The sequence below is a fragment of the Eptatretus burgeri genome, chromosome 10 (genome assembly GCF_056783735.1).
Source record: "Eptatretus burgeri isolate ZD-2024b chromosome 10, Ebu_testis_v1, whole genome shotgun sequence".
NCBI classification, from domain to species: domain Eukaryota; kingdom Metazoa; phylum Chordata; class Myxini; order Myxiniformes; family Myxinidae; genus Eptatretus; species Eptatretus burgeri.
The window spans coordinates 94304986-94329540 of NC_140970.1; the positions used below are offsets into that span (position 1 = coordinate 94304986).

Consider the following 24555-nt stretch of genomic DNA (forward strand, 5'->3'; position numbering starts at 1 on the left):
GGTAGAAGAAGTAGAAGAAGAAGTAGTAGAAGAAGAAGTAGTAGAAGAAGAAGAAGTAGTAGAAGAAGAAGAAGTAGTAGAAGAAGAAGTAGTAGAATAAGAAGAAGTAGTAGAAGAAGAAGAAGTAGTAGAAGAAGTAGTAGAAGAAGTAGTAGAAGAAGTCGTAGAAGAAGTAGTAGAAGAAGAAGAAGAAGAAGAAGAAGTAGTAGAAGAAGTAGTAGAAGAAGTCGTAGAAGAAGTAGTAGAAGAAGTAGTAGAAGAAGAAGAAGAAGAAGAAGAAGAAGAAGAAGAAGTAGAAGAAGAAGAAGAAGATGAAGTAGAAGAGGAAGAAGAAGAAGAAGAAGAAGAAGAAGAAGAAGAAGAAGCAGAAGAAGAAGAACAAGAAGAAGAATAGCGTCGCTTGCGCTGAGAGGAGTTGGAAAGTGAAAGTGGATGGAAAGGATTTTTTTTTTCAAACCATTCCCCGAACATCACATCATGACGCCATGAGAAAACCTGTGGTAAAAACAACACGCGACGTTCCCTCCACGCAGAAACCCCGTTTCCGTGACGTCACTACACCGACCGCCATCTTGGAGAAGATGTGAAAACGGACAACAGAAGAAGAAGAAGAACGATCTTTGGGAGGTTGTTGTTCACCTTGGTGATGACTTGTTGTTGTTAACCTTGGTGATGACTTGTTGTTGTTAATCTTGGTGATGACTTGTTAATCTTGGTGATGACTTGTTAATCTTGGTGATGACTTGTTAATCTTGGTGATGACTTGTTAATCTTGGTGATGACTTGTTAATCTTGGTGATGACTTGTTGTTGTTGTTCACCTTGGTGATGACTTGTTGTTGTTGTTAATCTTGGTGATGACTTGTTAATCTTGGTGATTACTTGTTAATCTTGGTGATGACTTGTTGTTGTTGTTGTTAATCTTGGTGATGACTTGTTGTTGTTGTTGATCTTGGTGATGACTTGTTGTTTATCTTGGTGATAACTTGTTGTTGTTGTTGTTGATCTTGGTGATGACTTCTTGTTGTTGTTGTTGTTAATCTTGGTGATGACTTGTTGTTAATAGTCAGGTTCACCGTGTACCTGAAACGTGGTCCCGTGGGAATTGCGTGCCAAAAGCGATTTTATTGTTTAAATGGCATCTTCAGGGTCTTGGGAGACAGAAAAACTTTGGTGGCAATTTTACTTTTGGGAATTTGGGTTTTTGTGGGGGCTTAAACGGGGGTACCGTCATTTCGCTGTTTATCGCCCGAAATGAAAGCGCCAATATTGATATAACTATTTTTATCTCTTAAAATATTAATAGGAAAATTATGAAAAAAATCAGGTGTCTTCCACATATCATCATTCATTTATGTACCAAACATTTAGTTGATATCTGAAATAATTATTGATGTTTATGTATTTCCAGATATGCACTTATGAAGAAGTTCACCCGTTTCGAAGCAAGTCCTGTTGATATTCAACTATAACGGACGTGACAATGAACTCACTCACCTGCATCATTTGCGATAAAGGCAAGCGGAAGGGCGACACCTTTGTACAGAATGTTACATCAGATTCTATTGGTAACATCAAGAACTTTGCCGAGAAGCGAGCACAGTATGGAGAAACGCAGTATGCACCTCTGGCTGAAAATCTGTCAAAGTTATCTGCATCTGAGACAGAAAACATCCATTACCACAAAGAATGTTACAAACTCGTAGTGCACAAAGGTATGCTGGAAAGAGCCGAAAAGAGATTTTGTGAAACATCATCTGGTGAATCACAAATGCGACCAGCTGAACTCTTACGTCCATCCTTGGCACATGATGAGGATTCTGTCAGACGTGTTCGCAGGTGTTGCCCAATGGAGCCAAAGACCAAGTCCTGTGCGTTTCTCTGTGATAATCCGACAGATGGAGAGTTTCATCCTGTCCTGACAGATACGATGGGGACCCGCTTTCTGGACATAAAAACGAAGACACGTGATGACAAAGTCCGAGCAAACCTATCACTGTTCCTTGAAGTTGGTGATGCCGCTGCAAATGAAATGTGTTATCACAGAGATTGTTTATGAAATGTTGAACGCCAATGCTGTTCTTTCAGATTTGATTGTACTGGGGTCGATGATAATATCACCAAGCATATGTGTGACATTGAAATTGTGAATGCAGTCAAATGTTCGCTCTCGTCTGGTGCTGTTCTCAGTATGAATGATGTTAATTAAGAGTATCTGTCAACTTTGACTGAACATGGTGTTAGTGTGGATAGCTCCGACTTCAAACGCCACCTAAAAAGTTTGATAACAGAAAATATCAGTTCTGCTGAATTTGTCAGGCCCCATCGACTCAATGAAAGTGAGCATATCATCAATAGTAAAACCCTTTCAGTTGCTGTTGGTAAAGTAGTACCCCAAGATTCGGGGGAAACACTGAGCGACATTGTTAGAGTTACTAAGTTGCTTCGTGATGAGTTGTTGAATTGCAAAGATAAGTGGCACTTCACTGGTAACATGTCGCTTGAAAATCCACCAATGGTAGCTTTCTTTCTGAAGCAGCTACTCTTTGGCACAAATGCACACTCTGTTTCTGGTAGGCGGGATGAAGCCATAAAGAACACCGTCAGCATTGTATCACAAGTACTTGTGCAAAATGTAAAGAGCGTCAAGCAAGTTCGCCATAAGCCGAAGTCAGATGTTGGATTTGTGTCACACAGAGACACTGCTGAACATTGGCTTGGCACTCTCTGTACACAACAAAGTACGCAGCAAACAGCTTGTCAACTTCCTGTCAGACCTACATCTTGGAACCAGCTACAGCAGTGTCCTCAACATCGAGAAGAGAGTGGAGTGTGGAGTGGTCGAGAGAATGAAATCCACTGGTGACTATTGCATACCGACATTTGTCAAGAAAGGCAAATCCGTTTTCAAGACTTTGCAGATCTTTGGATGTCCAGACAGTCTTCCTGAAGCTGATGTTGTCAATGTCGAGACGTTCGTCTGCAGTGTATACTCCAGCAAAAGTTTGTGCGTCACATTGCCAGATCTTTGGGAGCTGTTCAAGGTCAAGAACTTGGAGGATGAAACGCTTCCACCGACGCGAAGCACTCTGAAACCTCACATACAGCGTGCCAACCTGATGTCCAAAAGAGACAAAACCACCCAAGAACCGAGGCCAAAGAACCTGATCCCAGAGGGCAATGGATGGAAACTAAATGACGACAAAAACCTTATACCAGTACAATGTCTCGAAAAGCCAGCACCGCGTGTTGTACTTGAACTAGTTAGATGTGGATGCAAAGGTGCGTGCAAAGAGAAAGTGAACTGGTCATGCCATTAAAAAAAAAAAAAAAAAATCGTTTGCCATGCACCGACTGTGGAAATGTGAATGACTTCAGTATTTGTGACGAAGATGACATGAAGCCAATCAGTTCGCCAATGCATTAAGATCAGCAAATGACCCAATAAGATTCATTTAAAATTCTCCATTCATTTAGTCTAGAGTTAGTATTCATCGAGATGTTGAGTGGAGTAATTACTGGTGGTAAAAGGTGGTATGAATGTGTGATGATTACAGAAAAGTATATTTTTATTTCCTTTATTTGTATCAGTGCTATGAAGTCATGTAATGAATATTACATGTTTTATCACAGAATACATTTGTCGTTTTTTTTCAGATGTGTCTTCTTCTTCCTCTTTCGGCTTGCTCCCGCTAGGGGTCGCCACAGCGGACCAACTGTCTCCATTTTGCTCTATCCTCCACATCTTCCATTGACACTCCAACCACCCGCATGTCCGCCCTCACCGCATCCATGAACCTCTTCTTTGGCCTTCCTCTTCTCCTCCTGCCTGGCGGCTCCATCTTCAACATCCTTCTCCCGATATACTCCGTTTCCCTCCTGTGCACATGTCCAAACCATCTCAATCTCGCCTCTCTCACTTTGTCTCCAAACCGTCCGACCTGCGCTGTCCCTCTAATACACTCATTTCTTATCCTATCCATCCTCGTCACTCCCAACGAGAATCGCAGCATCTTTAACTCTGCCACCTCCAGCTCTGCTTCCTGTCTTTTTGTTAGCGCCACCGCCTCCAAACCATACAACATAGCTGGTCTCACTACCGTCTTGTATACTTTCCCCTTCACTCTTGCAGCTAGCCTTCTGTCACAAATCACTCCTGCAACTCTTCTCCACCCACTCCATCCTGCCTGCACTCTCTTTTTCACTTCTCTCCCACACTCTCCGTTACTTTGGACAGTTGATCCCAAGTATTTAAACCAATCCACCTTCCCCACCTCAACTCCTTGCAACTGCACCATACCACCACCCTCCCTCTCATTTACGCACATGTACTCCGTCTTACTCCTACTGACTAACATTCCCCTTCTTATCAGATTTTTTCAGATGTGTATATATGAATATATATATATATAAACATACACAATCATATCGTGTAAATATCACAGTATATGCCTAAATAATGTAGCAAAGGAAAGGCAATTCCTGACACGAACTGGTGCTGAGGTTGTTAAAATCTTCTAGTCACGGATGACTTATTTCTGCATTGGATACTTATCTGGGAATAACATACTTCATAAAATATTGCTCCGTTGCTTTCATCGATTCGGCCTAGCATTCATTTATTGTACATATATTAAGTGAGAATTGTTTTATAGTAGGAGACAATCAAAGGTGCTGAAATGGACAAAATCTTAACCTGGTTCAGAGAAGGCGGATATCGTGGTTCACATACTCTGCATGTACAAATAATATATTTGTAAATACATCAATAATTATTCAGGATATCAACTAAATATTTGGTTTACAAATGAATGATGATATGAGGAAGACACCTGATTTTTTTCATAATTTTCCTTTTAATATTTTAAAAGATAAAAATAGTTATAACAAGACTTGCACTTTCATTTTGGGCGATAAACTGCGAAATGACGGTACCCCCGTTAAAGCCCCCACAAAAAGTAAAATTGCCACCCAAGTTTTTCTGTTTATTAACACCCTATAGATGGCATTTAAACAATAAAATCGCTTTTGGCACGCAATTCCCACGGCATGACATGGTGAACCATACCAAGAGCTGCATTGAGTAATAAGATTAACTTGAATATTAAGAGTTCCACAACACCATGATGAACAAAAGGTTCACCCATATGATGTCAAAGGTCACATGGTTTAGCAGCCATCTTGTATTTACCCAAAAACCAAAAAAAATCTTCTCCAGAACAGCTGGACAGATGAAGGGGAAATCTCACACAAATGTTCCCCAAGCTTTGGTTTTGATTCCATTTGATTTGAATTGAATTTATTTTAATCCCATTCTGAATTCAATTGAAAGATCATAAACGTCATGGGTCAGGGTCAAGTGTCCGATCAAAGCGGGATGGGTGTCTTGATAACCGGTCATCACTGTCTCTGCGAGTTCGGTGGAATTAATTATGTAACACAGCAGCACAAAAAACACCACACAAAACAAGTCCTGATGAGGGTCTGTAATCTCTGATTGCTCTTTTTCTTGGTGTAAATACGTCGAAAGGTCTGAAAAGGTCCAAAGATCTGAAAAAGGTCGAAGGTATCTCAAGGGTGTAAATTAAGGTCGAAAGAGTCAGAATTGTCAAAAGTAGTATCAAGGCTCCTTCAAGGTCTGAAAGGTGTGAAGGTCTCCAGGCCTAAAGGGTGAATTGGAGTTTGCAGGGCATTATGGGTTCTAATGGGTCTAACGGGGTATATTTCAGGTCTTCGGGGGTCTATGGGTTATATGTGGTCCAAAGGGTCTTCGGATTCCAGAGGGTCTTCCGGCTGTGTAGGGTCAAGTGGGGTCTCGAGTTTTAAGTGACGAGGGGACTTGAGTGTATTGGGGATCAAAAGTATCTCAAAGGCCTTGAAAGGTCTGAGCATTTGAAAGGGTCTCATGGATATTTGGGTTCCAAAGCATCTTAAGTGACAGAGGATGTTTGTCTCTCATCTTGTGTATCCTTGTGATGAATGAGCCGCTGGGGGTTGAGTCCCGACTTTGATTGCTGATATGATCATCTTATGTGAACACTGAATAGCCATACATCTGTGAGCAACTTCAACTAGAAGCGAAAATTCCTTCTTGCTTCTGCTCATCATCATCGAACTTTGAGATTTATTTTTGAAAGTGTAGTTTTCAGTCTTCTCTTTTACCCTTTTGCTTGATTCTCCTCAGAAACCCTGTGTTCAGAACACATGTGGAAACTTAACACTTTCATTCCAAACACTCTCACCTGAAGCCCAGTTTTAAGAACCCCACTGCATCAACATCTCATCAAGAAGAGATCCTGGACATCATGGGGCAAAGAGTAAAATCTCACATATTAAAGAAACACGATATGGAAGATAATTATGATGATTTATTTTTCAAATAACAGATGTTCAGGATTGTGCAATAACAGGTTGACAAAAATTAAACAGAGCGCAGTGACATCATCCATCAAACAATGTCCTCAACCACTGCCACCACTGGAATTCACTTTTCTGAAACAACACTTCTCCCTCCATCCGGTCCTTCCACTGATTTTCTTGCAGGTCTGGTGTAAAACTCGGGGCTGAGAGAACAAAGCAACAAAGATCAGTTACTTATGAGAACCATTTTATCAGAACAGGATAATGACAATATGTCTGACGTGATGATGCACAGATAGAGCACTTCCTTTCAAGCTGTTTTGTTTGGGTGTGACTCTCAGCCTGACGATAAACTGGCAGATCAGTGCTTTGCAGGCGAGACATAAGAGCAGGTGCGACCAAAGTCCAAATTCCCACCATAAACTCCAGAGGGCAAGAGGCAACCCAAAAATACCTATTCATGACATCTTGATTCCCTTCTTGCAAGAACTGACAATGAATAGTCCCAAATGGGACAGATGCTCGTCTCCCAATGGAGGGCGGTCATAGTCGGGATCCATTAGGTGAAGGTGAAAAAGTTAATTTTCAGTTTCCTTGGATGGAAAATTATAATCAACAGACCGCTACCTTGATCGCTCCTGAAAATAAAAATAACCCGGATGACGCAAAAGGAAGCAAAAACGTGTAAAATATATATATATATATATATATATATATATATATATATATATATATATATATATATATATATATATATATATATATATATATATATATATATGTGCCAAATCACGATGCGGATCATAATGGATGATCCGCTGTGGCGACCCCTAACGGGAGCAGCCGAAAGAAGAAGCAGAAATATATATATATATATATACATAAACATGTACATATACATCTTCTTCTTCTTTTGGCTGCTCCCGTTAGGGGTCGCCACAGCGGATCATCCGTATGATCCGCATAGTGATTTGGCACATGTTTTACGCCGGATGCCCTTCCTGACGCAACCCTGGTCGCCTCTTACGACGCATGGATATGGTACACCTATTTGAACCGGGGTATACACCGGCCCAGTATACTGGTACTCATTTCGCCAACCTCGGAAGGATGACAGGCTGAGTCAACCCCCTGGTGTATGAATTCAGTGGCCAAACGGGGCTTGAACTCAGGACCTTTTGGATCCCAAGCTGCTGCCCTAACCACTGCGCCAACACCAGGCTATACATATACATATACAGATATATAAATAAACATATACAGTGGGGAGAACAAGTATTTGATACACTGCTGATTTTGCAGGTTTTCCCACTTACAAAGCACGTAGAGGTCTGTAATTTTTATCATCGGTACACTTCAACTGTGAAAGACGGAATCGAAAACAAAAATCCTGAAAATCACATTGTACGATTTTTAAATAATTAATTTGCATTTTATTGCATGAAATAAGAATTTGATACATCAGAAAAACAGAACTTAATATTTGGTACAGAAACCTTTGTTTGCAATTACAGAGATCAGACATTTCCTGTAGTTCTTAACCAGGTTTGCACAGACTGCAGCAGGGATTTTGGCCCACTCCAGACAGATCTTCTCCAGATCCTTCAGGTTTTGGGGCTGTCGCTGGGCAACACAGACTTTCAGCTCCCTCCAAAGATTTCCATTGGGTTCAGGTCTGGAGACTGGCTAGGCCACTCCAGGACCTTGAGATGCTTCTTACGGAGCCACTCCTTAGTTTCCCTGGCTGTGTGTTTCGGGTCGTTGTCATGCTGGAAGACCCAGCCACGTCCCATCTTCAATGCTCTTGTTGAGGGAAGGAGGTTGTTTGCCAAGATCTCGCGATACATGGCCCCATCCATCCTCCCATCAATACGATGCAGTCGTCCTGTCCCCTTTGCAGAAAAGCATCCCCAAAGAATGATGTTTCCACCTCCATGCTTCACGGTTGGGATGGTGTTCTTGGGGTTGTACTCATCCTTCTTCTTCCTCCAAACACGGCGAGTGGAGTTTAAACCAAAAAGCTCTATTTTGGTCTCATCAGACCACATAACCTTCTCCCATTCCTCCGCTGGATCATCCAGATGGTCATTGGCAAACTTCAGACGGGCCTGGACATGCGCTGGCTTGAGCAGAGGGACCTTGCGTGCGCTGCAGGATTTTAATCCATGACGGCGTAGTGTGTTACTGATGGTTTTCTTTGATATTGTGGTCCCAGCTCTCTTCAGGTCATTGACCAGGTCCTGCCGTGTAGTTCTGGGCTGATCCCTCACCTTTCTCATGATCATTGAAGATCCACGAGGTGAGATCTTGCATGGAGCCCCAGACCGAGGGAGATTGACTGTTATCTTGAACTTCTTCCATTTTCTAATAATTACGCCAACAGTTGTTGCCTTCTCACCAAGCTGCTTGCCTATTGTCCTGAAGCCCATCCCAGCCTTGTGCAAGTCTACAGTTTTGTCCGTGATGTCCTGAGGCAGCTCTCTGGTCTTGCCCATTGTGGAGAGGTTGGAGTCTGATTGATTGAGTGTGGACAGCTGTCTTTTATGCAGATAACGAGTTCAAACAGGTTCCTGTTGTTATGATGATATGCTCGGTGGTCATATTTTGGACCATTAGCTGTGTGTTAATCAGCTGTCAGGATTCTAACCTTGCTTGTAACTGTGCATTATTCAAACCTTGCTTTAAAATGTTGCTTTAAATGTTTCAGGCTACCAATGTTCCATGCACCCCACTGTTTTTGGACAGCGCCCAGCTGTTCCTGTTTCTTGGAAACTAAGCCCTGTTTCTTGGAAACTAAGCCCTTATCACCCTTCCTGTTGCTCTGTGGTGGTGTGCCCTTAGTGCGACCTTGGAGAGAACTGTGGAACTGTTCCTTCAGTGTATGCTGCCCACACATTCCTATTCTCAGTGATCACCAAAGCTTTGCCTTTGGTATCAGCAGGTGCTAGTGAAGGAGTGTAGGAAGCTTGGAAAGTTATTAGTTTGCAAGACTTGCATATCTGAGAGTTGTGTAGGTGGCTTGGAAACTGTGGTTGCATATCTGAGAATTGACCGATTCAACTTCCCCTAGGGCCCGAGGGAGGGGGGAAAGAGGCCCACTGCCACATTTATTTCTTTTATTTCTTTGTTTCTTTATCCCTTAGCATACACTTTTAGTCCACACCCAGTTTTGCTTTTACACTTTTAGTCCACACCCAGTTTTGCTTTTGTGTGATTATATATGTGATGGTTTTGAAGCATATTCTCAATGTGATTCAGGGGAGCCTGACTGAAGGGTCACTGAGTCACATTCCGCATGCGTGTGGTCTTCGGAAATAAAACGTGTAATTCGAGGATCCTCATCTGACTCTGTCATCTTACTCGGCCGAGTGGAGAGTCATAACAATTGGTGACGAGGATGGGATTCGACTGATGCTGGCGGTGTGGACGGTGGGACTCCACTTGGTGTACAGCGATCGCAAGGGATCAGCTAAAAGGTACGTGGCGATCGCACGTAGGGCACCTAAAATAGGGAGCCCCAGTTAGGCGAGCGCTGTACACTTGGTGGGTTGCGCCCTGCCGGACGCAGCTCCAGGATCTGCTCGAATCAAGAACTGTAACGGTAAACACATATGAGGTGATTCGAATGCGGTTTGTCTGAAGAGCACAAAGGGGAAGGGCTGTCAGGCAGTGTTTGTCGAGCCGGTAAGGGTCGAGGATAAAGGTATCCGTGTGAAATAAGGAGGAAACAGGTTGGAATCCTGTACCAAGAGAGGGAAGGTTAGAGGCCTTCATTGGGTTTGAGGCTATTAGGCGGCGGGTCGAAAGGGACCTCAGTCCCGGTGTAAAAGGAGAAACGATTTACAGCTATTAGGCGGCTGATTGAAAGGGACCTCAGTCCCGGTGTAAAAGGAGAAACGATTTATAGCTATTAGGCGGTTGATAAGATAAGAACAAAAGAATGGGGAATAAATCTTCAAAGAACGAGAAGATACCAAAAGGAACAACATTGAAAGTCATCAGTGACAAATATGGAATCGATAACGTAAAGGGAATACAGGATTGGGTGAAGTGGACCGCGGGAAGAAAAGATCCCTTTCCGCTGACTGGATCCTTAGATCCAAAGATATTAAACACAGTGAGTAATGCGCTGATAGAGGGCAAAGCAGGAGGCCCGAAACAAAGTGGACCACACTGGAAAGCATTGGCCACGTGGCTAATGGAGTCGCAAGTCGAGACAGAGCATAGGCGACTCGGACTAGAAGGGACTGTGAACCAACGGAAAATACAGGACGAAGAACGACAAGGGAGACTAAAACAGGCGCTAGACCAGCTAACGGAAGTTAAGACACAGGGAGAGGACAAACAGAGAGAACTAGACCAAGTGTTAGCGCAGCTGACGGAGGTCAAGATACAGAGTGAGGAGAGACAGGAGAAGTTGAAGCAGGCGTTAGCACAGATAGCAGAAATCAACGACGACGTGAACCGAAAGACGACAACCCGACTTGGGACAACAAAAGGAATTTACCCTGTCTTAGAAGGGGACAGAGTAAAAGGAGGGACCGACATTCACCAGTTCCCCATGATACAAGCAGCAGGGGGAGATTGGGTTTGGAGATCATGGACCCCACAAGACATGAGGGGAGTAAAAGCTAGCATGGAAGAATGTATAAAGAAAAACCCAAGAAGGGCCATTCAGATATTACACGACCAGATAAAAATGCAGGGGGCAACCAGGACAGACATAGGGTTTATCTGCACTGCTGTCCTGCCCAGTGCGGTTTGGAGCCGGCGTGCGGCAGCCTGGAGTGTAAAAATGGAAGGAGAAACAGATACCACCTTAAACCAACATTACCCGGAGGGAGCCGACCGGGAGGCACAGGCACTGTACAGGGGAAGAGTACAAACCCTGATGGAAGAACTTGCGGCGGAGATGGCCCCAAGGGTAATGGATTGGCAGGCAATACAGGATGTCACACAGAATCCCAAGGAATCACCTGGGGAGTACAAGGCACGACTGTATGAGCAGATCGAACTGCACTCAGGATTTATTAACATCGCACAGACGCCCCTCCATTTCCTAAACACTATGTTCGTAGATGGACTGTGTGACGAAGTAAGGCGAGAGGTGAAAGCGGACATGCCAGGGTGGAAAACGGCTGACGTCGATGCCGTGTTTGAAAGGGCAAGACAGGCTTGGCAGACTCTAAGAGAAGAGGAACGGAGGGGAAAGAAAGATACCAAAGCTCTAGTTGCAAGAAATCTTGAATTGAAAAGCCGTAAATACGAAGAGAGGGAAAGCAGGCCTCGCTGGGAAAATCCAGATTGGGAACCCCGGTATGAAGCCGAACGGGACCAGCGGAGACCTTGGAACCGAGAGAAGGAGCCGCAAAAACAGGGAGAATGCTTTAACTGCGGTCAATCCGGGCACTGGTTTCGGGACTGCCCGGCACCGCCTAAACAACGAGGCTGGGGCTCGCGGCCACCACAACAGCAAGAGAGACCAACGGCGCCCCCTAGAGAATATGAGAGGAGAAGGGAGACAGCAGGAAGAAACTATTGACATGAGGACACCGTGGTGGCTCCGCAAAGGGAAACGCGGAACGTAAGGGAATTGACCACGACCTTAAACGTAGAGGGGAGACAAGTAACATTCCTGGTAGATACAGGGGCCACCCGGTCAACACTAAAACAAGGAGAGATAAAGAACCTGCCACTCTCAGGCGAGTCAGTGAGTGTGGTGGGGGTTTCGGGACGGAGAGAGGATATCCCGATTTCGGACAAATTACGAATTGAAGTAGGTCCCCTGCGGGGAGAACATGCATTTTTGGTAGCCAAACACACCCCGATGAATTTGTTAGGAAGAGATTTGTTGTGCAGAATGGGATGTACCATAACATGCAAGCAAGACGGAGTTTTCATAGATGCTCCGCTGGCATTGCAAGAGGAAGTAATGACCCTCATGATGACCGAACTCGGACCGGTAGTCTATTGGTTGCGGGTTGTGTCACAAGAGGGGAGAGATAAACTGACTAGGGATTGGGAAAGTGCGAAAAGATTGCGGGACGTAGAGGAATGGTTGCGTGGCAACGACATTGAATTGAAAGAAGTGGAACTGCCTTTACACTGTACGGTCTATTATGACGAAACAGGGCAGGATTTTGATTACTCGGACAGAGTACATGAAGAGTACGCTACCACACGCACTTTAATGACAACCACTTTGTGGATCGGAAAAGAGGGAGCGGCAATGGAGGTGGAGCTAACTAACAAGGAACGTGAGCTAATGAAGCACAGAGAAGGACTTACCCCGCACGTCTCAATGGCGGTCGGTAAAGGTCATAGTGCCGAAGAACTGGGAAGAATGTTGACCAGGTTGAGATGTGCCTCGGAACCACCAGGGAGGGATAGTGAAACCCAGAGCACTTTACAGGCCAGTCGACGGGGGGATGGATGGAAGGTATGCTTACCTGATCAGATTTTGTCATGTATGTTAGAAAGGCATGAGATGAACAGCGAAAGGCCACGCCGCCAGGCCAACAGGGAAACGAGAACGGAAGAAAGACTACAGGAAGTACCTGTTGAATTATGGACACGACATCCGAATGACGTGGGCAGAGTGCTAGCCGCAACGCCCGTGTCTATCCAGATAAAGGAGGGGGTACCCCTGCCTCGAGTGGCTCAATACCCGTTGCGCAAAGAAGCAATAGAAGGGATCGCTCCGGTGATAGCATCATTACGCGACCAAGGGGTGATAATACCAACTAAGAGCCAGTGTAACACACCAATCCTGCCGGTGGAGAAGCCCGGAGGAAACAAATGGAGGTTCGTACAAGATCTGCGAGCAGTGAATAAGTGTGTGAAAGCGTCCTTTCCCGTGGTGCCACACCCGGTTACGATACTGTCAGGGGTGCCGTCCACTGCGACGCATTTTTCCGTGGTAGACTTGTGCTCAGCGTTCTTTAGCATACCGCTAGCCAAAGAGTCGCAACACTTGTTTGCCTTCAGCTACGACGGACAACAATACACCTGGACTGTACTTCCGCAGGGGTTCTGCGATAGTCCAACGCTCTTCTCGCAGGCTCTGAAGGAGGACCTGGAGGACATAGAGCTCCCGGAAGGATCAGTCATGATACAATATGTGGACGACCTGTTGGTATGCTCGGACAATCAAACGAAATGTGAAACGGACACTGTAGCGCTGTTAACAGCTCTCACCCGAAAGGGCCACAAAGTCAGCAAAGACAAATTACAGTTTTCGCAGCCAAGGGTGACGTATTTGGGACATATACTGGAACAGGGGCAGAGGAGCCTCGGAGCTGAACGGGTGGAGACAATCCTAGAGCACCCAAAACCCACTACATTGCGACAATTGCGGCGGTTCCTCGGGATGACGGGGTACTGCCGGCAGTGGATCCCTGATTATGCAGTTAGAGCGCGATCACTGTACGACATGGTGAAGGAGGCAGAGAGGGATAAGATCTCCTGGACGAATGGTGCGAACAAAGACTTTGAAACATTGAAGCAGGCCTTGTCAAGAGCACCAGCATTGGGGCTACCGAACTATGATCTTCCCTTCACCTTATTCGTCCATGAAAGAGGAGGGTTCGCCCAAGCGGTGCTGACGCAAGAACACGGAGGAAAGAATAGGCCGATTGCGCACTACAGTAGTCATTTGGACCCGGTCGCCGCCGACTATCCTGGGTGCTTACGGGCAGTAGCAGCAACGCAATACGCAGTAACCGCAACAGCGACGCTGGTTTTGGGTTCTCCGCTGACCGTGAAGGTACCGCATGATGTGGCGGCGCTGATACGGCAAAATAAGACAACATATATCAGCGGCACGAGCAGTTCAACATGATTTGGTGCTGTTGCAGGCAACTAATATAACGATCGAAAGATGTTCGCCACTGAACCCAGCCTCCTTAATGCCAGCGGGCGATGAGGGAGAGGCACATGTGTGTGAACGAATTCTGGTGGAAGAGACAAAGGCTAGGCGTGACCTACAGGAAGCCCCGATCGAGAATGCAGAATTGGAACTGTTCGTGGATGGAGCGGCGAGGAAGAACCGATGGGGAAAAACCATCGCTAGCTTTGCAGTATGCACCGCAAGCGCCACCTTGAGGAAACAATTGTTACCAAAGGGATTTTCAGCCCAACAAGCTGAGCTGGAAGCATTGATATGCGGGTGTGAGCTGGGTGCGGGTAAGACATTGAACATATACACAGATTCGAGGTATGCCTGGGGCATCTTACATGACTCCGCTGCCATTTGGGCCTTGCGGGGCTTTAAGACGTCCTCAGGGAAGGTTATCCGACACGGGGACCTGATCAAACGACTGATACGAGCAGCACAAGAGCCGCAACAGATTGCAGTGATTAAATGCAAAGCTCACACAGGAGGGACAGATGAAGTGTCAAAAGGCAATGAAAGAGCAGATTTAGCGGCAAAAGCAGTGCTCGATGAGGAGGAGGCGAACCCACAACCAACGACCTAACTTTACGTGGAGCAAATGGTAGACGGTCCACAAACGCAAGAACAGCTGAAGGACCTGCAGGTCTCCGCAACTATGGAAGAACAGGAATCATGGAGGGTGAAGGAGGGTGCAAAGCAAAACATACATGGAGTATGGGTGGATGAGCGAAATAGACCATTTGTACCCCGGATATTGCTACCATGGCTCGCCCTCACTGCACATGCGCAGGGCCATATGGGAATAAAAGGGGTGGCGGAAATTATTCGTCAAACCTGGAATGCCCCAGGTGTAACAACAGCAGCAACAGAGGTGGTTAGCAATTGTGCGACCTGTGGTAGACATAACAGGAAGTATGCCGCCAAGAAACGGGGAGCACACCCACCCCCGTCCGGACCGTTTCAACACCTTCAGATGGATTTTATAAAAATGCCGGCATACAAACATCACCAATATGTGCTGGTAATTGTGGATATGTTTTCTAAGTGGGTAGAGGCCTTTGCCACGACCAATCAGGAAGCTGATACAGTGGCCAAACTACTTTTACAGGAAGTAATTCCGCGATTTGGGATTCCAACACGACTATCCTCGGACCAAGGAGGGTCTTTTACGGCAAAAGTAATGGGAAAAGTAGCCGAAGGCTTGGGTATCAACCAGAAACTGCATTGTCCGTACCACCCCCAGTCAGCAGGGGCAGTAGAAAGAGAGAACCAAACCCTAAAGCAGACGCTTTCCAAACTCTGCGAGGACCAGTCAATGCCCTGGCCAGACGTGCTGCCGATAGCGCTCATGAAAATGCGGGCAACAAATAATGCCACAAGGGGGCTCTCGCCCCACGAAATAATAACAGGACGTCCTATACAGTTACCGGTCTCGGCTCCGCCAGATATGGGAGATTGGGATTTGGCATGTATGACTGACGGAATGATGAACTATTGCAGAACACTCACTGCTACCATTAGGGCTTTTCACTCACAGGTACAGGAAGCATTGCCGATACCTGCTGGAGACCCGTTACATGATTTCCAACGCGCTGAATGAGTTTGGGTGAAAGAGTTCCTGCGGAAAAACGCCCTGCAACCCAAGTGGACCGGGCCCTACACTGTACTTTTGACCACGCTCTCGGCCGTCAAAGTGAGGGGTAAGAGTGCATGGATACACCACTCACACTGTAAACGAGCACCCAAGGAAGCCGCTGAAACTAGGGAACCGGAGGAGGTAACCCCAGCAGAGGTTCCGGCTGTGTCCGATTCAGTCTTTTACCGGGATAGTGAAGACGACGACGAGGGGGAAGACGTGATATCTCTACAGAGACCCCCTCCACCACCAAACCAAGACGGGGCTGGCCCAGCAGGACAGGGAGAGATAGGACAGGGAGACCCACTGCAAGCAGAGCCAGGTGCCCCGCCGGACCCGGGACCTGAAAACGTAGACAACAGGGATCCTGAAAGACCAGCGCTAGAACCAAACGCCCCGCCAGACGTGGAGCCGGAACCTGGACCAGGCACCCTGCCAAACGTGGAACAGGCAGGTTTAGGCGACAACAACATTGTAATACAGGAAACAGCGACAGGACCTTTGACGACACAACAGGCAACTCCTGGTGCTAGCGCTGCTCCTGTGCGAGGGCGGCCTGTCACTAGGCAGCAAACCGACAGCCTTAGACCCCGAGAACCATACACGCCTCCTACACCTCGACCACGAAAGGGGAAACGGGAGTGAGTTAGCAACTTCTTTACAGCGTAGCAGGAGAGGGGTACCAAGAGAGGTGACAGCAAGCAAATATGCAAATTTTGGGACAACCCATAACAAGGAGTTAGACACAGTAAGAGTCTTTTCAGTTAACCGTACCCAACCTTTTTCGTCAATGATTCCACACCCATTAGACATAAAGGTACCGTTGCTCCGACCTCAACAACTCATAGAAATACCCTGCATCCTAGCAGATGGGTCTAGTGACCTGGTAGAACGACACAAGGAACTTACGGCCATTGTATGGTACTACGATATTGCGGGGCGGGTTCTCTTAGTAGCTCGACAAGTAAAGAAACAGAGAGGGCAAAAGGGATCCTACAACCGACAAGGATATGAATGGGGCCAGCATGCAAGTCTGATAACTAGAATTCCGCAAGTACCAGACGACACCCAGTTGGCATACTATTGCCGCGTTCTATTGAGCAACCAAACAGCATGGAGTAATTGGATACACTTTGATGTACGCAGACAGGGGCCGCCGACAAGGCCCCCGAATACCTTTGTAGCCCTAACCACAGAGATAGCAAACATTGAGAACCGGAGTGAGTGCTGGGTGTGCCTTAAACCACCATCTGGCCTCGTGACCGGACTTCCTCTTTTCGTATTACCATTAACCATCTTCAATCATGTAACCGGACCAGTAGAAGGGCTCGAAGCTAAGACCTCAGCCCGTGGCTATACACAACGGGTCTATGCAGGGAAGAATCCGAGTGCTAATGTAATGGTGGTGCCATCTCCCCTATGGGTAGAAAACACCAGGGGAGCGGTCTGTTTTACAGGACAGGGAGCAAACAGAATGGGGAAGTCAGAATGTGAGATTCAACTTCCCCTCCCGAAATCAACTGACCAGGAAGTCATCGCTGTTAACCCGGACACCCAGGTAGAGGAGCAAGTAACATTCACAATAAAAGCAGCCTTACACCATGACAACGGAATGATCCCGCCAAAAGGCATTCACTTGGTCTGCGGGGACAAGGCTTACCCCTACCTACCGAAAGGGTGGGAAGGGAGTTGTTATTTAGCTTCAGTATTTCCGGACAGCAGGATTAAGACCACTTTTACCCTACCCCTGCACAACCTCGGTACCGACGCAGCGCATCAGAGACAGGGGATCCAGAGGGATGGGCCGGTGTGTCAGAGCGCTTAGGGGTGATCAAAGGCACCTGGTGGGAGAAGGCTCTTGGCTTTTTCATGCCACATGCCGGTACTACTATTAATAGCATTAGGTTAGATGAGCTTTCGCAAGTTTTGGAATATTTAGGTAATGTAACCATGGCTTACTATACAGAATTAACAGAGATGTTGGTATCAATGCGCGCTATGGTAATGCAGAACAGAGTAGCTTTAGACATGCTTCTGGCAGAGCAAGGAGGGGTATGCGGGATGATTGAAGGAGAATGTTGCGTCTGGATTCCGGACTCAAAGGACATAACTGACCGGGCGGTGGCCCGAATGAAAAAGGTGGTGGAAGTTCTCACAAGCAATCGAGTGGAACGTGAGGAAGGTTATGCATGGTGGAAGTCGATCTTCCAGGGCTGGGGAGGTTGGTTGTTGCGACTAATAGGGTCAGTACTTTTAATCATTGTGGTGGTAATTTTTGGGGTGTTTCTAATCAAACTTCTCATTACCATTTGTTTGAAGAAGTGCTGCGCAGCGTCACCCCTCACCCAGGCCATTATAATAATTAACAGCGAACTCTCTGTTGAGGACGACTTGGCCAGTGAGGGGAGGGGGACGACCAGGGCCTTCAGGGGAATGTCATACACGTGGACCTAGGCCAAGGTTTACAACCATTCCTCCTTGTTGAAGCAGATAACTAACCCAGGAAGAGTGCGTGTCGTTTTGCCTTCCAGTGCAAGATGTGACTCCTGCGCTGGACGAGCTTACACCCGTGCCTTGAGTACTACTTTTGCTACTTGCTTATGCATAATTGTTTAAACAATAGTATTACCACTGCTGCTAACATAGAACAGTATTACATGTTAATATGGTGTGGACTTAGCATTGAATTCATACACTGCAGCTTGAACGGGAGGCATGTGGCAGTGGGTAGGACAAAAGGGGGAAGACAATGGAAACAGAAGCTAACCTGAACCACCGGCAGTTGGGGACTTCTCATTTGGAGAATGTTGATGGCTATCCACGGCATTCGTAAATCCCGTTTGGCAGGCGCGGGGGCCTAGGGGTAGCTGCTACAGGAACCAAATAGGGGTCCACTCGGTTGGTGAGTCTCAGGTGTGGCTGGGTATGGTCAAAATATGACCAAGGAGGGAAACTGTTATGATGATATGCTAGGTGGTCATATTTTGGACCATTAGCTGTGTGTTAATCAGCTGTCAGGATTCTAACCTTGCTTGTAACTGTGCATTATTCAAACCTTGCTTTAAAATGTTGCTTTAAATGTTTCAGGCTACCAATGTTCCATGCACCCCACTGTTTTTGGACAGCGCCCAGCTGTTCCTGTTTCTTGGAAACTAAGCCCTGTTTCTTGGAAACTAAGCCCTTATCACCCTTCCTGTTGCTCTGTGGTGGTGTGCCCTTAGTGCGACCTTGGAGAGAACTGTGGAACTGTTCCTTCAGTGTATGCTGCCCACACATTCCTATTCTCAGTGATCACCAAAGCTTTGCCTTTGTTATCAGCAGGTGCTAGTGAAGGAGTGTAGGAAGCTTGGAAAGTTATTAGTTTGCAAGACTTGCATATCTGAGAGTTGTGTAGGTGGCTTGGAAACTGTGGTTGCATATCTGAGAATTGACCGATTCAACTTCCCCTAGGGCCCGAGGGAGGGGGGAAAGAGGCCCACTGCCACATTTATTTCTTTTATTTCTTTGTTTCTTTATCCCTTAGCATACACTTTTAGTCCACACCCAGTTTTGCTTTTACACTTTTAGTCCACACCCAGTTTTGCTTTTGTGTGATTATATATGTGATGGTTTTGAAGCATATTCTCAATGTGATTCAGGGGAGCCTGACTGAAGGGTCACTGAGTCACATTCCGCATGCGTGTGGTCTTCGGAAATAAAACGTGTAATTCGAGGATCCTCATCTGACTCTGTCATCTTACTCGGCCGAGTGGAGAGTCATAACACCTGTTAATACAGGTTATGAGTGGAGAATGGGAGGGCTTCTATTAGACAAAACTAACAGGTCTGTGAGAGCCGGAATTCTTACTGGTTGGTCGGTGATCAAATACTTATTTCATGCAACAAAATGCAAATTAATTATTTAAAAATCATACAATGTGATTTTCAGGATTTTTGTTTTCGATTCCGTCTTTCACTGTTGAAGTGTACCGATGATAAAAAATTACAGACCTCGACGTGCTTTGTAAGTGGGAAAACCTGCAAAATCGGCAGTGTATCAAATACTTGTTCTCCCCACTGTATATCTATCTATAATTCCAGCAATCTGTGTGTGTGTGTGTGTGTGTGTGTGTGTGTGTGTGTGTGTGTGTGTGTGTGTGTGTGTGTGTGTGTGTGTGTGTGTGTGTGTCCGCTGTTTCTCGACAACCACTGGTCCGGTGTAATTGAAACTTGCCAGGTATATTGCTGGGGACCTGAGGATGTGCCTTTTCAAGGTTTGATATTAATCGGACAAGTGCTTCCCAAGTTATGGCCATTTATTTACCAACCAATGGGAAGACATGTTGTTGCGTGGGCGTGGCCGATGGGGAAGGGAACCTCAGCCGCGTTCCCCATTACGGTTACAACTTACGGGCTTCCGGAGAGTGATGACTTCGTGTATTCTAATAATTTCTCGATTTCTTATGCGCATTTATAGATAAACACAATGGCCCAAGTTATGATCGTTTTCATATAAGACGGTGTATAAATTTCGGGAACATCAGAGTGCTGGTATGCTCCGAACCAGGAAGTAAATTTTTTCTCTCTCTTCTCTTCTCTTTTTGTTTTTCCTTGCCACGACATTGCGAAAAGGTAAAATATGTTGGCGCCAATTGAATAATTGGGTATTAAAAATAAATTGCGAATAATCGTAACTGTGAATAATATCGAACTTCCGGGTCATGCACGTACGGGCACGTGAGAGCGAAGAAACGGCCTGTGTGGTTTATTTATTTATTATTATTATTATTTTATTATTATTTTTTTTTTTTACGGGCACATACTAGTATATGGGTCGTTGTCATGCTGGTTGTCATGTCATATAAATATATATCGAAATGTGGAGTGTGAGGAGGACTCTGCCGATCTCCATTGGACATCGTCCTGTACCAAGGCGTCCTCCAACCCAGAGGCCTCGGCCCAGAGACTCTGTCAAACAGACAAAGATGACATGGTCAGCATCAGTTACACATCAAACGGAGCCGCCTATCTGGATTTCAGGTTTATTTTCCCTCATCACATTGTATCCTTGGATTCGGAAGGCATTTTCATGGGATAAACGACTTGGGAGTTTTTTTAACATGATTTATAATTCTTTCCTCCCTCACCTCTTTTAAGAACACGGTACCAGGGGTAATCCCGATGTTAGCTTTCTGGTTAAGATGGCTGGCTCAGGATGTTTGGATCCTGAGTTTGAGCACCCAACCATTGAATTAACACCAGGTGGGGTTGACTCAGTCCGTCATCTCAGCCCATCATCCTTCCAAGGTCAACAAAATGAGTACCAGTGCACTGGTATGGGGGTACAGCATCAGCAGCATTGTCACACTCCAAGAAAATAATAGCTACCTGGCAGTCCAGCTGCCGTAAGCAAGAAGAAGAAGAAGAAGAAGAAGAAGTACCTGGTGTGTGGCTGTTTCTGCCCTTTTGCACAATATGGTGGCATCTCTAGCACGAGGTGCGGCCCGTAGGACTGCGCCTTCGATGGTACATCAGCACGTAAGCATCTTTTTTGCAAACCTCATGCTCTTCCGCAGAGAACACTTCATGATCATCAAAACTCCTCCAGCCTGTACATCACACCGTGGGATCAGAAAAGACAACTTCAAAACAAAGCTCTTATCATTGCAACATGAAACGATTCTTTAGCTGCATTGTCCTTGAATCTACACAGTCATCAATAAAATAACACCAACATTCACGAGTGACCCAGTTATAACAAGGAATAAGCGTTTAAAAATATTCTTCAAACCATTACAAGTTAAAATGCTTGAAGTATAAAATAAATTCCTTTAAAATCTTTTTGGTTTGGAGATCCTTATCTTCAAATGACTTGTGATATTCAACCCCAGATAAACTCACAAACAGGAAAACAAACAAACAAACACAAACAGCATCGAACAATTTCCACTCGCTCCTTCAACCTTACCGAGGACACTATTTTGAGTGTCAGAGGTGCATGGCCGTCGTGCGATGGTGGTGTAGTGTGCCAGGTCCATTCGCAATCGTTTGTGTTTGATGACAGCATACAGGTCGTAAGTTGTAACTGCGCTTGTCATGACAGCATCGCCACAATATGGCACCATTTCAAGACCACTGCAGCAGAAAGGTGCATCAAACAATGTTGTGTGGTCGATCAGGGAGAAGAGGAAGAACAAAGAGTTGAACATATTGATCAGGGTAAAACAAATCCAGACACACTTGTCCTGGCTCATGGGACAATAATTACTTCTCTCTTGTAATCCAAAGCTGCAAATGACAGTCTATTGTGATGAGTTCGATTGGAGTTGCATGTTCTGAGAACAATATGTTGAGGTTTCATCATTCCCAGGTACTTACCTCAATGGGAAGTCAACAAGGGTTTTGATCTTCTTTCCCAAGTTGTTGAAACGTAACAGGTGAAGGATCAGCACCTCAGGAAGGTGACTTATGCATCCCTGCATCGTCCCCTTTTTCATTTCATTGCAATCAGAACAATAACTGGAAAGCACGATGAGACACGAAAACAATCATGGAGGCGCATTGGCATCTGATAAGTTGTTCATATTTACTCACACACGGTCTCAATCACCTTATCTTGTACCATTTACTATATTCACCACTTACAATTCTGTATCACTTTGGAAAAGCAATGACAGGCAGTCTGTGAGATGAATCTTCTTTTATGTTTCGCATTGTGTGGCAGAGGCAGCGATAAGGAGGAGAAGGATTCAAAATGCCTCGATCCCTGAAAACAAAGAAAAACCCAAAATAAGGGGCGGTAAAGAGGGCGGGAGGGGTGGGGGGTAGTGTTATATTCAAGAATGTAAGAAGAAAAATCATGCAAAAGAGAAGATCATAAATGTAAGAAACAAGTTTTGTGAAAATAAAAATTATTTTAAACTAAATGCATGATTGGTTAAAGTGGAGAGAAACAACAGGAAGAAAAATTCATGGAAGAACCCCTACCTTGATCTTGAAAAAAAAAAAATATATATATATATATATATATATATATATATATATATATATATATATATATATATATATATATATATATATATATATATATATATATATACCCAACAACAACAACACGCTCACCTTCTCCCGATTCACCTTCTTCTTCTTCCTCTTACCTTCCTCCTCGTCTTCTTCCTAGATTTTTTTCTACACTTCCATGACCTAATCTGTTGAACTCTCTCATACATTAATATTAACAACAAAAACGATCTTATAATGCTTCATCTTCCTCTCTCACACATGTGGTACTCTTTACTGTTTCACAATGCACTACTCTTCTGCTATTTTAACAGACTGCTCTCATTTCGACCTCTCCTTCATTCCTTGCCGAAAAAATCCAACTATTACAGCGCTTTTTCTCTCCATTCTCTGAATTCGCCTTCATTGCATCCATCAAGAATTGTGATAAATCGCATCTCTGACCTAAAACTTTTAAAAACCACAGTTTGCCATGGATGTTCACTTTCCATCAACCATTCTTTTTTTCCAACTTCAGTGCCAACTCACCCCCCTCACCCCTCACTCTCACTCTCAAAGCAACCATCCCACTCTTCTCCCTCCAAGCCTCCCTCTCACCTCTCTCAAAAATTCCCCCCTCACCTTTCTCCCACCTTTCATCCCCCTCACTCATCATTCTCTAAGTTGGCCCCCCTCTCATCCACCAAGCTGCCTCCCTCCACTGCCCTCTCACCTCCATCTCTTCACTCCACCTCCTCAAATCCTCAACTGCCTTCTTCCTTGTCTCTTGGCCCCCCTCACCCCCAGCACCACAGAGCCTTTTCTCCTCCTCATTCGGCCCCCTCCCTCGCTACTCTGCAATACCCCACACTCTTTCAACAACCCTCCTTACCTCCCCCTCGTCCCTTGTCCTACCCTCCCCCTCCCCCTCCACCTCCTGCACCCAAAGCCTCCTCCCCTACCTCTTCATTAAAAGTGTGGACCTCAAATATCCGGGGTCTTCGCTCAAACCTTTCAGATCTTTCCATACAGGTTGCCACTGACAAACCAGACATTATCTGCCTAACAGAAACTTTCCTCTCCCAAGACGTGTCTGACTCCCAAGTATCTCTCCCCGGTTACTCCCTCTTACGGTATGACAGACCTGAGCCTCGTCCTGGTGGAGGTGTTGCTCTCTTCATCAAAGACTCTATTCCTCACTCTCCATGCACTGTTCTCACTCCCCCACACCCCCAGGAATACCTCTGGCTTCAGCTTCCCCTCTACTCCCACCTTATGTTTATATGTGTACTGTACCGTCCACCGAACAGTGATGACTCCATCTACACCTCACTATGCGAAAACATGGACCATCTTCTATCTTCTCATCCAAACTCTCTCTTCCTCTTCTGTGGTGACTTCAATTGTCATCACGCCAGTTGGCTAGGTGTGGGTACCTCTCTCACCTGCCATGGCACCTCAGCAAAAGCTTTCTGCGACTCATTGGGACTGACTCAATCGGTCAACTTCCCGACCCGGATCTCAACCAATGGTACTCCATCTCTTCTGGATCTGATTTTGACAAATTTCACTGACAATATCTGCTGCTCTTCCTTCGCTCCAATTGGTTCTTCTGACCACGTCATTGTTAAAGTGGACATCTCTCTGGCTGTTATCAGAGAACCACCTCACCGCCGTCGAGTCTGGCA

At 45.6% G+C, this 24555-nt stretch overlaps 1 protein-coding gene across 1 annotated transcript; it reads right to left on the minus strand.

The window, feature by feature from the left end:
* Positions 1–6347: 6347 nt before the first annotated feature.
* On the minus strand, positions 6348–22564 carry LOC147019158 (ubiquitin carboxyl-terminal hydrolase 19-like). The gene is made up of 5 exons (XM_085899478.1): positions 22514–22564; positions 22247–22387; positions 21837–22003; positions 21310–21477; positions 6348–6562 (listed from the first exon to the last, which is right to left on the minus strand). The coding sequence occupies exons 2-4, from the start codon at positions 22363–22365 to the stop codon at positions 21356–21358; spliced, it is 408 nt and encodes a 135-aa protein (XP_085755604.1). The 5' UTR covers positions 22366–22387; positions 22514–22564; the 3' UTR covers positions 6348–6562; positions 21310–21355.
* Positions 22565–24555: the final 1991 nt, after the last annotated feature.